Below are 13,819 nucleotides of genomic sequence, written 5' to 3' on the forward strand. Positions count from 1 at the left end.
GGTCTGTAGCTGAGAGATCAGGAAAGGCCTCTGAGGACATGACGTTTGAGCTGAGGTGCAAGTGATAGAAGGAGCCGAGTTCCAGTTAGAACAGCGAGCAAAGGCCCCAAACAGGAATGAGTTGAGATTTCCCCCAGATTAGACAGGCCAACCTGGGTGCCTGTAGCAGAGCACCCTCTGACCCAGGAGGTCAGCCAGAGAGGTGGACAGGGCTGCTGTGGGGCCTTGAGGTCTGGGGTCAGGTGGGGATTTTTACTCAGTGTTTGGGGTGCTAGTTAGGGGTAAGTGGTGTTGCCTCTCCGGTGTTGGCTTAGCTGCATTCGTGCTGGCAGAAGCAGTTCATCCGCCAAGTTGCTGGCTAGGAGGTTTTTCATAAGCCACACATGTACACCTGACTTCTCCCTTCTGGCTCAGCTTCAGCCTCCCCTGGGCAGCTTTTCAAAGTCCTGAGTCCTGCATCAGAATCACCAAGGGTGGCTTCCTAGGAGGTCTGCCCTGCTGCAGACTTCAGACAGTCTTTCTCTCACGCCCCATGCCCCAGCCTGCCCTCAGGCTGCATGCCTTGGCGAAGCTCGCAGCTGACATCTTGGCACCTGCTCACCTGGGCTCTGTGCTCTCTTTCAGGTCGTGTTGATCAATGCCATCAAAGACGTGGCCAAGGCCCTCTCCGATCTCATCAGTGCTACCAAGGGAGCTGCCAGCAAGCCAGCCGACGACCCTTCCATGTACCAGCTAAAGGGGGCCGCCAAGGTAGAGTGGGGCTCCGGCTGGGGACAAGCACCTGAGTTCTCTTCTCACGTAAAGGAAGGAGAGGTGTCCTTGCTCAAAGCATGCGATCCAGAAGTAAAAGGAGTAAGGGCTGGACCTGAGACACTGCACTATCTGTATCATTCTCTCTTTCTATGCAGGTGATGGTGACCAATGTCACCTCCCTCCTCAAGACTGTAAAGGCAGTGGAGGATGAGGCCACCCGGGGCACCAGGGCACTTGAGGCCACAATTGAATGCATAAAGCAGGAGCTCACGGTAAGGAGCCATCAGTTACCTCCCTTGGGTACCAGAGTCCCACAGCTCACCCCACTGAGGGCTCATTTGAGGTTTTTTATATAATGAGGTTTTACCTAAAACACCTGAACTGAGAATGCCCCATCACCTGCCTGCTGGTAACTTTATATAATTGAGACCCCATGTGTCGATAAGTTTGGCTGGGATTAATTTGTAATTGTAATCAAGAAGTTAATTGAAGTGTATCACTTAGGACTATTCAGATTTAGTTCCACTAAAATTATAACACAAGATCAAAGCATTGGCCCGGTGCAGTGGCGCACGCCTGTAATCCCAGCACTTTGGGAGGACCAGGTGGGTGGATCATGAAGTTAGGCGATTGAGACCATCCTGGCCAACATGGTGAAATCTCATCTCTACTAAAAATACAAAAATTAGCCAGGCATGATGGGATATGGCCTGCCCATAATCCCAGCTACTTAGGAGGCTGAGGCAGGAGGATCACTTGAACCCAGGAGGTGGAGGTTGCAGTGAGCAGAGATTGAACCACTGCATTCCAGCCTAGGTAGGGAACACAGAGGGTGAGACTCTGCCTCAAAAAAAAAAAAAGCATTGTAAAAAAATTCCTGGCAAAAGGGAAAGTCAGTATGGCTGCACTTACCTTGAGCATAAACCCCGTCTACAGTGCATAGCCTCTCTTGATGTTGCTGTGGGTACCCACACACATGCGGAATTGGAAGTCTGAGGTTTGCTATTGGAAAAGCCTGAATGCCATTACCTGAGACACTTCCCTTGAAAATTCAGCTTCCTTCTGTTGGAGTCCTCTGACCTGAGAGAATTGACCCTGTTTTTTCTCACTTGTTCCAGCATTGCAGAATTGAGGACATTCTGGAGTTATTACGATGTGGATGATATCTGCCATCCTTGTGATCCCACAGTGGTTGCGGATTGGCTCATTCTAATCCCCACAAATAGAAATATGCTGAAAATGAGTAGTTTCAAACAGATTTCTTTTTAATAGGAGGTTTGATCACAGATTCAACTTTTTGGGGGAAGAGAGACACCTACCTTGCCTGCCAATTGTTCCCCCTTTAAGCGGTCACCTGCAAAGGCAATCTGAGAGCACTAGAAACAATAGTAGAGCAATTTCACAGGGTTTTGGTGACAGAAACTTGGGTTTTCTTGTCATATCTTTAATGAATCTAGCCTTGATTGATGTCGTGCTCAGTTGATGCTTTAAAGGAGAACTGAAAAATACAGGAGTAACTTCAAAGCTGGTGATGCTTTAAGTACCACTGCCTGGCACTTGCCTGGCTACACAGGCTGGGTGTTTCCTACCAAAATCTGGACACAGCTCCTTTTTAGGTTTTTGTTCATTTTTAATTTTTGTGGGTACATAGTAGGTGTATATATGTATGGGTTACCTGAGATATTTTAATACAGGCATACAGGGCATAGTAATCACATCAGAATAATTGGGGTATCCATCATCTCCAGCGTTTATCCTTTGTGTTACAATCCAGTTACATTCTTTTAGTTATTTTTTCAATGTACAGTTAAATTGTTTGTTTTACTGTAGTCACCCTATATGCTATCAAATACTAGGTCTCATTCATTCTTTCTAGTTTTTGTACCCATTATCCCTCCCCACTTCCCCACCGCCAACTCCCACCTCCCTATGACCCTTCACAGCTTCTGGCAACCATCCTTTTACCCTCTATCTCCATGAGTTCAATTATTTTAATTTTGCTGTCACAAGTAAGTGAGAACATGCTAAGTGCTTGGCTTACTTCACTTAATGACCTCCAGTTCCATCCATGTTGTTGCAAATGATAGGATCTCATTTTTTTTTAAATGATTGAATAGTACTCCATTGTGTTCATGTACCACAGTAGCCAAGATTTGGAAGCATCCTAAGTGTCCATCAGCAGATGAATGGATACACATATGCAATGGTAAATACACACACACACACACATATATAATATTGAAGAGATATCTGCACTCCCATGTTTATTACAGTTTATTTCTTCTATATTATATATATATTATATATGCATGTATGTGTGTATGTATACGTATATATATAATTTTGGCTATTGTGAATAGTGCTGCAGTAAACATGGGAGTGCAGATATCTCTTTTGATGTACTGATTTCCTTTCTTTTGGGTATATACCTGGGAGTAGGATTGCTGTATCATAAAGTAGCTCTGTTTTTAGTTTTTTGGGGAATCTCCAAACTGTTCTCCATAGTGGTTGTACTAACTTACATTCCCACCCACAGTGTACAGCGGTTCCCTTTTCTCCACATGCGCGCCAGCATTTGTTATTGCCTGTCTTTTGGATATAAGCTATTTTAAGTGGGGTGAAATGATATCACACTGTAGTTTTGATTTGCATTTCTCTAATGATCGGTGATGTCAAGCACCTTTTCATGTACCTGTTTGCCATTTATATGTCTTCTTTTGAGAAATGTCTGTTGAGAGCTTTTGCCAGTCTTTTGATCATATTATTAGTTTTTTCCTGTAGAATTGTTTGAGCTCCTTACAGAGGCTAGTTATTAACCCCTTGTCAGATAGGTAGTTTACAAATATTTTCCCCCATTCTGTGAGTTGTTTCCTTTGCTGTGCAGCTTTTTAACTTGATACGCTCCTATTTGTCTGCTTTCATCAGCTGTACTCTTCTAGAGTAAATGTTTTTATTTTCCTTCAGCACTTAAAATATGTCATGCCACTCTCTCCTGGCCTGTAAGGCTTCCACTGAGAAGTCTGCTGCTGAGTGCATTGGAGCTCCATTGTACGTTTTGTGTTTGTTTTCTCTGGCTGCTCTTGGGATCCTTTCTTTATCTTTGACTTTTCGGAGTTTGATTATTAAACTCCTTGAGGTGTTCTTCTTTGGGTTAGATCTGCTTGGTCTTCTATAACCTTCTTGTACTTGGATATTGAGGTCTTTCTCTAGGTTTGAGAAGCTCTCTTTGAATAAACTCTCTACCCCTATCTCTTTTTCCACCTCCTTTTTAAGGCCAATAACTTTCAAATTTGTCCTTTTGAAGCTATTTTCTAGATCCTATAGGGAAGCTTCATTGTTTCTTATTCTTTTTTGTGTCCTCTGACTATGTTTTCAAATAGCCTGTCTTCAAGCTCACTGATTATTTCTTCTACATGATCAGTTCTGCCATTAAAAGACTCTTATGCATTCTTCAGTATGTTAATTGCATTTTCAGCTCCAGAATATCTGCTTGTTTCTTTTTAATTATTTCAATCTCTTTGTTAAATTTATCTGATAGGATTCTGATTCCCTCTTTGTGTTGTCTCGAATTTGAGTTTCCTCAACACAGCCCTTTTGAATTCTTTGTCTGAAAGGCCACATATCCCCAGGATTAGTCAGTGGCACCTTATTTAGTTCAGTCGGTGAGGTAATGTTTTCCTGGATGCTTATAGGTGTTCATTTGTGTCTAGACATTAAAGAGTTAGATATTTATTTTAGTCTTCACAGTCTGGGGCTGTTTGTACCCGTCTTTCTTGGGAAGGCTTTCCAGGTATTGGAAAGGCCGTGGGTGTTATGATCTAAGCCATATCTGCATTGGGAGCACCCCAAGCTCAGTAACACTGTAGATTTTTAGACTCACAGAGGTACTATGTTGATGGTCTTGGATACAATTCAGAAGAATTCTCTGGATTACCAGGAAGGAACTCTTGTTTTCTTCTCTTACTTTCTCCCAAACAAATGGAGTCCTTCACTCTGTGCCGAGCCTCCTGAAGCTGGGGTGGGGTGACACAAGCACCCCTGTGAACACAGCTTCTGACATGCATAAGTGGGCCTAATTGTAGTGATCAAAGAGACTTGAAATTTGGAGCCATCCTGGGAAACCTACAGACACATGGTTATTCTAAGTATACCCATGTGATTTAAAATTCACCCAGAAGCATGGCAGCTCATGCCTATAATCCCAGCACTTTGGGAAGCTGAGGCAGGAGGGCTGCTTGAGCCCAGGAGTTTGAGCCCAACCTGGGCAACATAGGGAAACTACATCTCTACAAAAAATTTAAAAGTTAGCTGAGTATGGTGCCATGAACCTGTAGTCCCAGCTACGCAGGAGGCTGAGGTGGAAGAATCACTTCAGCCCAGGAGGTCGAGGCTGCTGTGAGCTGAGTTCACTGAATTTTATTCTGGCTGAATACAATTTGTAAGGTTTAAATGCAGCAAGCGAGGTACGAATGAGGCAACTGAGGCCTGTTATTGAAATAAAGAAATTTAATCGGCTCCTGGGCGAGGTTCTGCGGTCCGACAGGAGGGACTGGAGAAGGCGCTCTTGACTCCTCTCGATGTGGGGTTTTATAGGGAGTGGAGGCATTCTGATTGGTTGTGGGGAAGCAGGGCGTGGACGGGGCCAGCTGCTATTGGCAGGTAGGTGGGATTTCCAGTGAGTGGGCCGCCCAGGGGTAGTGGGACCTGGACGGGGCAAAATGCTATTGGGCAGGTTCTGGCGGGGCTTCTTTTAAATTTTGGCGGGGTTCTTCAACGGTTGGCTGGGTGCTGAGTGCAGAAGTGGGCATGGGGGAGTTTAATGGCGGGCTAGGTGCTGAGTGCAGAGCTTGCGTGCTGAGTGCAGAAGTGGGCGTGGAGTGGTGACGTGGTTTCTAGGCGGGGAGGGGGGTGGGCATGTCCGAGCTCCTGGCGAGGCGACCAGCCTTACACAATTCACCCAGATTGTGGGTTTCCATGCAGCACATACCATGAGGGCCACATTGTGAAGGACTCTACATGTGGCCTTCATTCCACTCTAGCATTCAAGGGTGAAGGGGGGGTTTGGGGTCCCAGACTGCTTAATTGCAGCTGCCCATTTTCAGGGAGCAGTGATGTTTGACCCTGGTTGGCATTCCATGGGATGCTGACTGGACCCGCCCTTCTTCCTCAGGGAAGCCTTCCCTGGTGAAACATGGTTGTCCAGGGCTGAAGACAGAGCAGCCCCACCTAGGCTAGGGGTCCTGATGTAGGGACAGATGCACATTCGGCACACACCCAGGGTACCAGTTGCTCGTGTTAGAGAACCAGAACAGATGAGCATGAAGCAGAAATGGGATATTGACTTACCATGGTTAATTTATTTCAGCTTCTTTAAAGGGGGTGGGTGGGTGGGTTGCTAAATAATTCACAGTGTCACCATGGCGCACTCAACATGAACACCTCTGCCCAATTATATTTATAAGACAGGCTAAGAATAGAAGGAAGTGATGCTTCATTTCCCCCAACCTCACAGCCCCTGAGAGAGAGAGAGGTGCATCCTGAGTGATACAGCCAGGTCAGTCCTGCCCTGAAACTAGCACTGGGACTGAGAGTTTCTGGAAACTGCCAAAGCACCAGCAGGGATGAGGGAAGAAAGCTATGAAGCCATACAACAACCTTTCACAGGACAGGTAGTGTGTAAATATTGGTGTCGCTTCTACAGACCAGCAGGTATAATGCTCTAGATACGTCTCCCTCACCGTATTGTTTCGGTGAGTGCCCGGTGTAGGTGTAAGAGGTTTGTCCGTGAAAATCTTGAAAACAAAAACCATGTTACTGTACTCAAATTAAATTTCTAATTTCCTGCCACGTGACAGTTTCTTCCAGTCACTGGCTCAGTTTTCAGACACAAGCTACAGCCTGGTTGGAGAAGAATGCATTATTTTTCTCTCTTCCTTTTTGATTTTTTTCACCTCTCTGTTTCTGACTTCCAGGTGTTCCAGTCAAAAGACGTACCTGAAAAGACATCATCACCTGAAGAATCCATAAGGATGACGAAAGGCATCACCATGGCAACAGCCAAAGCCGTGGCAGCTGGGAACTCGTGTAGACAGGAGGATGTGATTGCTACTGCCAACCTGAGCCGGAAGGCTGTGTCAGATATGTTGACAGCTTGCAAGGTAAAGACCGTGGCATTGTTTTGGATGGATAGATGATTCTCTGTCATGACTGGGTTGCTTAGTGTAGTCTGAAAAAGGGGAGGGGCTCAGAACCTTAAACTTCGTAAGAAAAAATGCACACAGGGCCAGGTGTGGTGGCTCATGCCTGTAATCCCAACACTTTGATTGCTGAGGCAAGAGGATCGCTTGAGACCTGGAATTTGAGACCAGCTTGGGCAACATACTGAGATCCCATCTCTTAAAAAAATTTTTTTAAAAATAACCAAGTGTGGTGGTGTGCACCTGTAGTCCTAGCTACTCAAAAGACTGTGGCAGGAGGATCACTTGAGCCCGGGAGTTCAAGGCTGCAGTGAGCTAGGATTATGCTGCTGCGCTCCAACCTAGGTGACAGAGCAAAACGCTGTCCCTTTAAAAAAAAAAAAATGCACGCTGAATATGGCATATGAATATGGCATACCAGCCTGTGGGAAATGACTCTCTAAGGCAGTTTTGTGTTTGAGAGAGGATGGAGTCAGCCCTGCTGGCCCTAATCCTCCCCCTTCTTTCTAGTTCTTCCTAAATAGGCAGGAAACCTTCCTGCAGAGTGTGGTGGAGGCCTCTCCGAGGGTAGAGGACAGGGATCGCAGCATTTTGTTCCAGCTCCTCCAAATGGAAACTGTTCACTCTTCTGCTGGACGTTTTCCTGCCCCCATATGTCAGCCCTTGTGCACTAGGAGAGGTTTGCCGTCCCTGGTGAGGAAGTGAGTTGGAGGAACACAGCAGAATTTGGGGAGCTACTTTTCGCAGTCTGTGCTAGACATCTTGGAAAAGTGCCTCTGGTCCTTTGGGTAGACAGTTGGAGCAACTGCCATGAGCCTGTGCTTGGTGAGGGAGCCGTGGAGACCCAGGGCCTAGAAGCTTTATTTGTAATCTGTTAGAAAAGTGAACTATAAGAGCCCCCACATCGCCCTGCATCCCACCGAGCACCCCACCCCTGGCCTTCACCCTCCTAGGGACAGCCTTGCCCCAGGGACTGTGGCTTCTGCTCAGCGATCAATTGATGATCCCCTGCCGTGGTGAGTGAGGGCGGGGATTGACCCAGAATTGCAGACCAGCTCTTACAGCATGGCGTCTGAGGGAACAGAACTGTTCTTGGTGGTAAAGTGAGTTCTGCTGGGGTTGCTGCTGCAAGATCCAACTTTTATGGCTTCTTGGTTGCTCCTCAGAAGGAGGAGGAGGTAAGGGAGGGGTAGTGAAGGAATGTATGTGCAAGAGCCTGGCCTGGGAGACAGTACCACATTTACAGGAGCCCTGGGTGTGATGGAGGGTGGAGAGAAGAGGGTGGGTTGGAAATGACAGGGCTGGGGGAGTAGGTAGGGCCACTTTCACAGAGAACCCAGGGCTGCTAGGTCAGGGAGTTAGGACTCTCTCCTGAGGCTCCAAGTATTGGCCACAGTGATAAGCTCAATGGAGCCCACCTACCAGAAGTGACAACTGCCAAAGGGGTTACAGCGTCAATCAGAGAGTAGTATGTCCCTAGCAAGACAAGGCCTGCATGCATCAAGGTGTCTACACATGGCACCTCACATTGTAGAAGGGCTGTCATATATATTATATTGTCATTTGATCCCAGATGAGAAAGGCAAGACTAATCAATTATTCTGTGTGTCACATGATAAAATGGGCTCAGAGAGAGAAGTGTCATGACCAAGGTCACACAGTTATTTGCTGTCAGAACCAGAACTGAAACCGGCTCTCCTGATTCCTCAGCCACTCTGTTTCTGCTGCTCAGGGCCTCCCAGACATAATGCTCAAGGTCACTCTGGTTGATGCGTGACAAACACTTTTGTCCCCAAGCTACAGACCCAAACAGGGGGAATTGAACAGAAAAGGAACCATGATTAAATGGTCTTTTTAAAGGGAATGCAGCTCAGATGTTTGAGTGTCTCCTGACCTGTGTTCTCCTGTTTTCAGGGGAGGAGCTCAGGTAGAACAGTGTGGGTGCCGTTTGCCCGTCCTTAGCTCCCCTCTGTCATCGTGGCACTGGGTCACATTAACTGGGCTTTACAGAACAAGATAGCAGCCACAGCTCTGATGCCTGTATATCAGCTTCACACACCAAACAGAATTGACAGGAGTCACTGCTGAGCCCTGATGCTCCTGTTAGGGTAGGACTGACTTAGCAAACTTACTAGCACTTCTGTTTCCCTTGGTCTCCTGTATTCTTCACCCCTTTGCAAAAGGAAATAGAAAGGGAGTGCCTGCAATGAGGCATAGACAGGAAACCTGGGGTGCTGAGTGGTGGATCAAGATGGAAGCCTACATGCCAAGCAGAAGGGCCAAGTCGCCTTAGTCCAGCTCTGCCTTTGCCCTGGCTGGCTACCCTGCTCAGCCCATACACGGAGGGGCAGAAAATTACATATGGGCTCATCTTAGAATGGAAGGATTACTGCAGTTCCTTAGGCAGAGAGAAAGACTTACCTAAACCCTAAGTTAATTCTCATATGTATTTCTTTCTGGTCTTACTTTCATGTGCACATGTGTATATTAGATATAATTTTATGTCTACTGTTATAATTAATGTTATAAAGCTATTTCTGTGTTGCTATATTGGTGACTTTTTAATGACTACAAAATACTCTGTTAGTGAATATTATCTTCCCACTGTTGTCAGATATTTAGGCTGTCTGCATTGTTTTAAAATCATGAACTTTACTGCAGTGAACATCTTTGGGCATATCTGGTTTTCTTCTGTCTTCCTTAGGCAAAACTCCCGGAGATAGAATTAGTGGGTCCAATAGTATAAGAGATTAATTAGTGCCAGATTGTTCTCCCAAAGAGTTCTTCCCAGTTACAGAGCCCCCAGCAGTGCACGCAAGCACCTTAGCTCCACCCCTCCCACAACCCTACACACAGGCTTGCACATAACCTGCTGGCAGTGACTCTGAGTAGCATCCAGGCCTGTGTCTTCCCACAGTGGTGTCTCATCAAACAGATGGGAGCCCTGTGCCTCACCACTGGGGGCACAAGGGTATGAGGATGAATAACAAGTGATGGTGGGTAGCTGGGGGCATGGCTCTTGGCTCCTGCCTCTGAGCCCGTTAGTCCTCAGATGAGGAAAACCTGGCTCATACATGACATGCCGGCTGTGAGAATTAGCCACACTCTGTCCAGGGGTTGGGGGTAGATCAAGGGAGAGCCCAAGGTATTCCCGTCAGCACTCCCATTCTTAGGAAGAGGGGTTTGAGTGGATAAAACATGGAGGCTGGTCTTTGCCCTCAGCCTTGACTTTTTATCCTAATGTGTGATTTGTATTTGTTCTGATTAGCAATATCTTTATAGTTTTATATGTTTCTGCAAGCCCCTCAGTTTCTTTGTAGAAGGAAGAAGGGGTAGGGTTGCTAGTTTTAACAAATAAAAAAAATAGGATGTCCCATACTTGCTAAAAATTCATTGATTTTCTGAAATTCAAATTTAACTGGGTGCATTTTATCTCATGACCCTGTGAATGGTTATGCCTTGAGAAATGACGTGTCATGAATGACTCAAGTTAGCAGGTCATAAGTACAAGGAAAAAGCTCAAGATGCTGTGTTAAGCATGTGCACTGGTTTGTGTATCTTGACTTCTGTATAATATGAGATGAGTTATGGTGCCTCTAGGGCACTGGGGAGCTCGCCATCTGAAGTTTCCCAGGAGCTAGAAGGCCCTGGTCACAGAGACCTCACTGACTGCAGCATGGTCAGGCCCAGGGGTGGGAGCTGGGCTTAATTAGCCTGTGAGCAGAGACGGGTTTTCAGGACCCCTTAAGCTGCTGAAGAGACGCGAGGCTGACCCTAGGTCAGTACGTCTCCAGCTGTAAGCACTGATCATGAATCTTGCCTGGATGTTTTTGTACATGTGGAATTTTTTGCATTTCAAAAAAATGTGAGGTGGGAAAAGGAGGAACGAAGCACCAGATTCAGCTGTTTCTATCGTTTGGCCCCAGGGCACTATCAAAGTCTACACACAGACTGACTCGGAGAGCCTGTGGTGGACAGGTGGTTGGTGGCAGAAGGATGTAGAGGAGAGATAACCTGTCCAGGGAGTCAGGGCAGTTTCTCGAGGTCACCAGAGTTAAGGTCTCCTGCCTCTGAGTCTGGGTCTGCCCAACGCTGCTGGCTTTTCCCGTTTTAAGATCTCAACATTCCTTTCTCCCTCCAGCAAGCATCCTTCCACCCCGATGTCAGTGACGAGGTGAGAACCAGAGCGTTGCGTTTCGGGACGGAGTGCGCCCTCGGCTACTTGGACCTTCTGGAGCACGTCTTGGTGGTAAGAAGGCACATGAGTCAGGTCCGGGGTGTAGCTGCGTCACTCTAGCTGTCCTGGCTGATTTGAACTATGCTTTTCTTGGGAAGACCTCTCTCAGAGCCCTGTCCAGTGCCACTGTGAGGCTGGGACTGGATTGAACTGGAATCTCCCATGATTCACTCTGATCCAGCACACAGAGCTAAAAGTGCAGTCTGGATGAAGTTGCAGTTAGAATTCAGGGAAGCCTAGTCCTCTCGTGGACCTAAAAGGCAGGATTAGCATGTAAAGGGAGGAGGGAGCAGAATGAAGGACAAAGTAGGTGGGCAGCCAGTGCCAACCTGAAAAAGTGTCAGCAGGTCTTGTTAGGAAGCCCCAGTACATCCTGCAAGAACACGGAAGGCTTCTGAAGAGCCACGCCAGCCTCCGTGGCTAGTTAGGGAGGCTGCCAGTGCTCCAAGTGACCCTCCAGCCCTTCAGGACTTCCTCCCATCCTCGATTGAATGGCTTCAGTACCATGGAGAATGACTTCCCAGCCTGCTATGCCCTGTATGGAGCTGGGTTAAGAAGGCATAAGCGGCAGACACCAGGCAAGAGCCTAGATGGTCATGGCTGGTGGGCTGCCCACGTGGGAGCCTCAGTCTGTGCAGTTCTTAAGGAGGCTTGTCTCACTACAGACCCTAAGGACCAAACCACAGAGCACCAAGAAGTATGTACAGTGTGTGTCTGTCTCTGTTGAGTTCCAGGAGCCATATTAAGAACTGTGTAAGGTCTAGGGCAGGCCTCGATAGTCAGGGACACCTCCAGAAAAAGAGTTGATGATGTCTCCCCTCCGTCACTACCCTTGCTCTTACCAAACTTAACAAAACAGATCCATCAGACCACCTTTAGATACATACATAATGCACATATCTAGAGGAGGAATGTCAAGCCCTTCATTTGCTGGTCATTCTCAAGTTTTCTTATTCTGTCCCTGTGCCGCCATGAGGCTTATAGGCCAAAGGAGTGATCTGAGACCCAGAGAGCTTGTCCCTTTGTTGAAGTCACTCAGCTATTCAGCAACAGAGCTGGATCCAAATCTCAATTCCTACTATTCCCAGCTCTGCATTTCACTGCCTCCTTCTTAGAAATAAATTATCTTCTGATCTAAACATTTTAGGTCATTTAAGGGATCATTATTTTTATTATTTATCCAGGTAACTGGTCAATTCTGAAGTGCATTTTTGGGGGAAGTAGCCAGTCTAGGGTACTAACATTGGGCTCTCAAAGTCTGAACCCTTGTGAGTAGAGATCAGCATATCATATGTTCACCAAGGAAAGACATCTTAGCCAGTCAGCACTCACAGGCAAGAGCCTCTAGCTAGACAGGTTGGGATATAAAGTGTTCAGTCTGTAAGTGTGCCTAGCAGGAAATTTAGGTTAGAGAGAATAACACCAGCAAGGCTTTCAAAAGGCATCTTTTTCATTATGGAACAATATATTGTGAGTCACGGAGAACCTTGTTATAACTAAAAATTGGACAGTAGAGTGGCGTCAGTAGGTTTAGAAGCCTCAAGTGCAAATCCTGGTTTTGCCACATAAATAGCTACATGGCCACCATCATGTCGGGGGTTCCGTTTCCTCAGATGTTAAACAGGCAGTTTATTAAGGAGGAAACGAGCATGTCTGGAAACCCAGGGCCTTGTGGGCAACCTAACATCTGCTGAATGCTTTCTTAAATTCTGGCCGGGCACCGTGGCTCACGCCTATAATCCCAGCACTTTAGGCGACTGAGGCTGGTGGACCACTTGAGGTCAGGAGTTCAAGGCTAACCTGGCCAACATGGGGAAACCCCATCTCTACTAAAAATACAAAAATTGGGCCAACATGGTGGTGGGCGCCTGTAATCCCAGCTACTCGGGAGGCTGAGGCAGGAGAATCGCTTGAACCCAGGAGGTGGAAGTTGCAGTGAGCCGAGATTGCACCACTGCACTCCTGCCTGGGTGACAAAGCAAGACTCCATCTGCCACTGGGAAGGTGCTGTTTCTGGCTAGTGGGTGGTACTTGCTAATGGTGGGCTGGGCTTGAAGCAGCAGTGCCCTCCGCCTCCTAAATGGGAGCTCTCCTGCTACGCTCCGTTTCTCCCTATTTATTCTCTCTCATGCTCTTGCTTTTTTCTTGTTCATTTTGGGGGAAGGGAGGAGATACAGGGATCGTCATGTTTCCATTTCACCACTTCTCCCCAGTTCCATTTCTTAGTTGAACCAATTTTCCCCAGCACCTGTGCAGCATGGATAATGTACATGACATCTGTGGGTCCAGGCCCCACACACACAGGCTTCAGGTTGGCCGTCTGTACCTTTGCCCTTGGTGAGTCATTGAACAAGAATGTCACTGTGTAGGGTCTCCCTCCAGCTCTGTGTCCTGGATGGAAATGGAGTGGAGGTCTCCCCTTTTACTCTCCAGCAAAAATACAGCTTATTTTGGGGAGAGGAGTTCTCTCTTCGTAAAGAAGGGCAGGTGCCAGCTTTTGTCTTAAGGAGAAGTTTCTCTCAGGGGAAAAGGAAACTGGCGTTCTGACAGGGTCCCCTCCCTGACTGCATGCCGACTCTGAACCCTCTCCCAGTATTTGGGAATGAGGCATTGGATCTGCTCAAGTGCTTCC

General features: G+C 47.0%; 1 protein-coding gene across 7 annotated transcripts in view; it reads left to right on the forward strand.

Moving 5' to 3' along the window:
• The window catches only part of TLN2 (talin 2), a 464,397-nt gene that overhangs the window by 420,409 nt on the left and 30,169 nt on the right, over positions 1-13,819 (forward strand). For all 7 annotated transcript variants that reach the window (XM_012443139.2, XM_012443144.2, XM_064361373.1 and 4 more), the window contains 4 exons: positions 625-750; positions 909-1,025; positions 6,726-6,911; positions 11,092-11,199. In XM_012443139.2, the coding sequence (XP_012298562.2) occupies positions 625-750; positions 909-1,025; positions 6,726-6,911; positions 11,092-11,199 (537 nt within the window). The remainder of the gene's footprint in view (positions 1-624; positions 751-908; positions 1,026-6,725; positions 6,912-11,091; positions 11,200-13,819) is intronic.

The sequence above is a fragment of the Aotus nancymaae genome, unplaced genomic scaffold (assembly GCF_030222135.1).
Source record: "Aotus nancymaae isolate 86718 unplaced genomic scaffold, 86718_ANA_hifiasm-v0.15.2.pri h1tg000041l, whole genome shotgun sequence".
NCBI lineage: Eukaryota > Metazoa > Chordata > Mammalia > Primates > Aotidae > Aotus > Aotus nancymaae.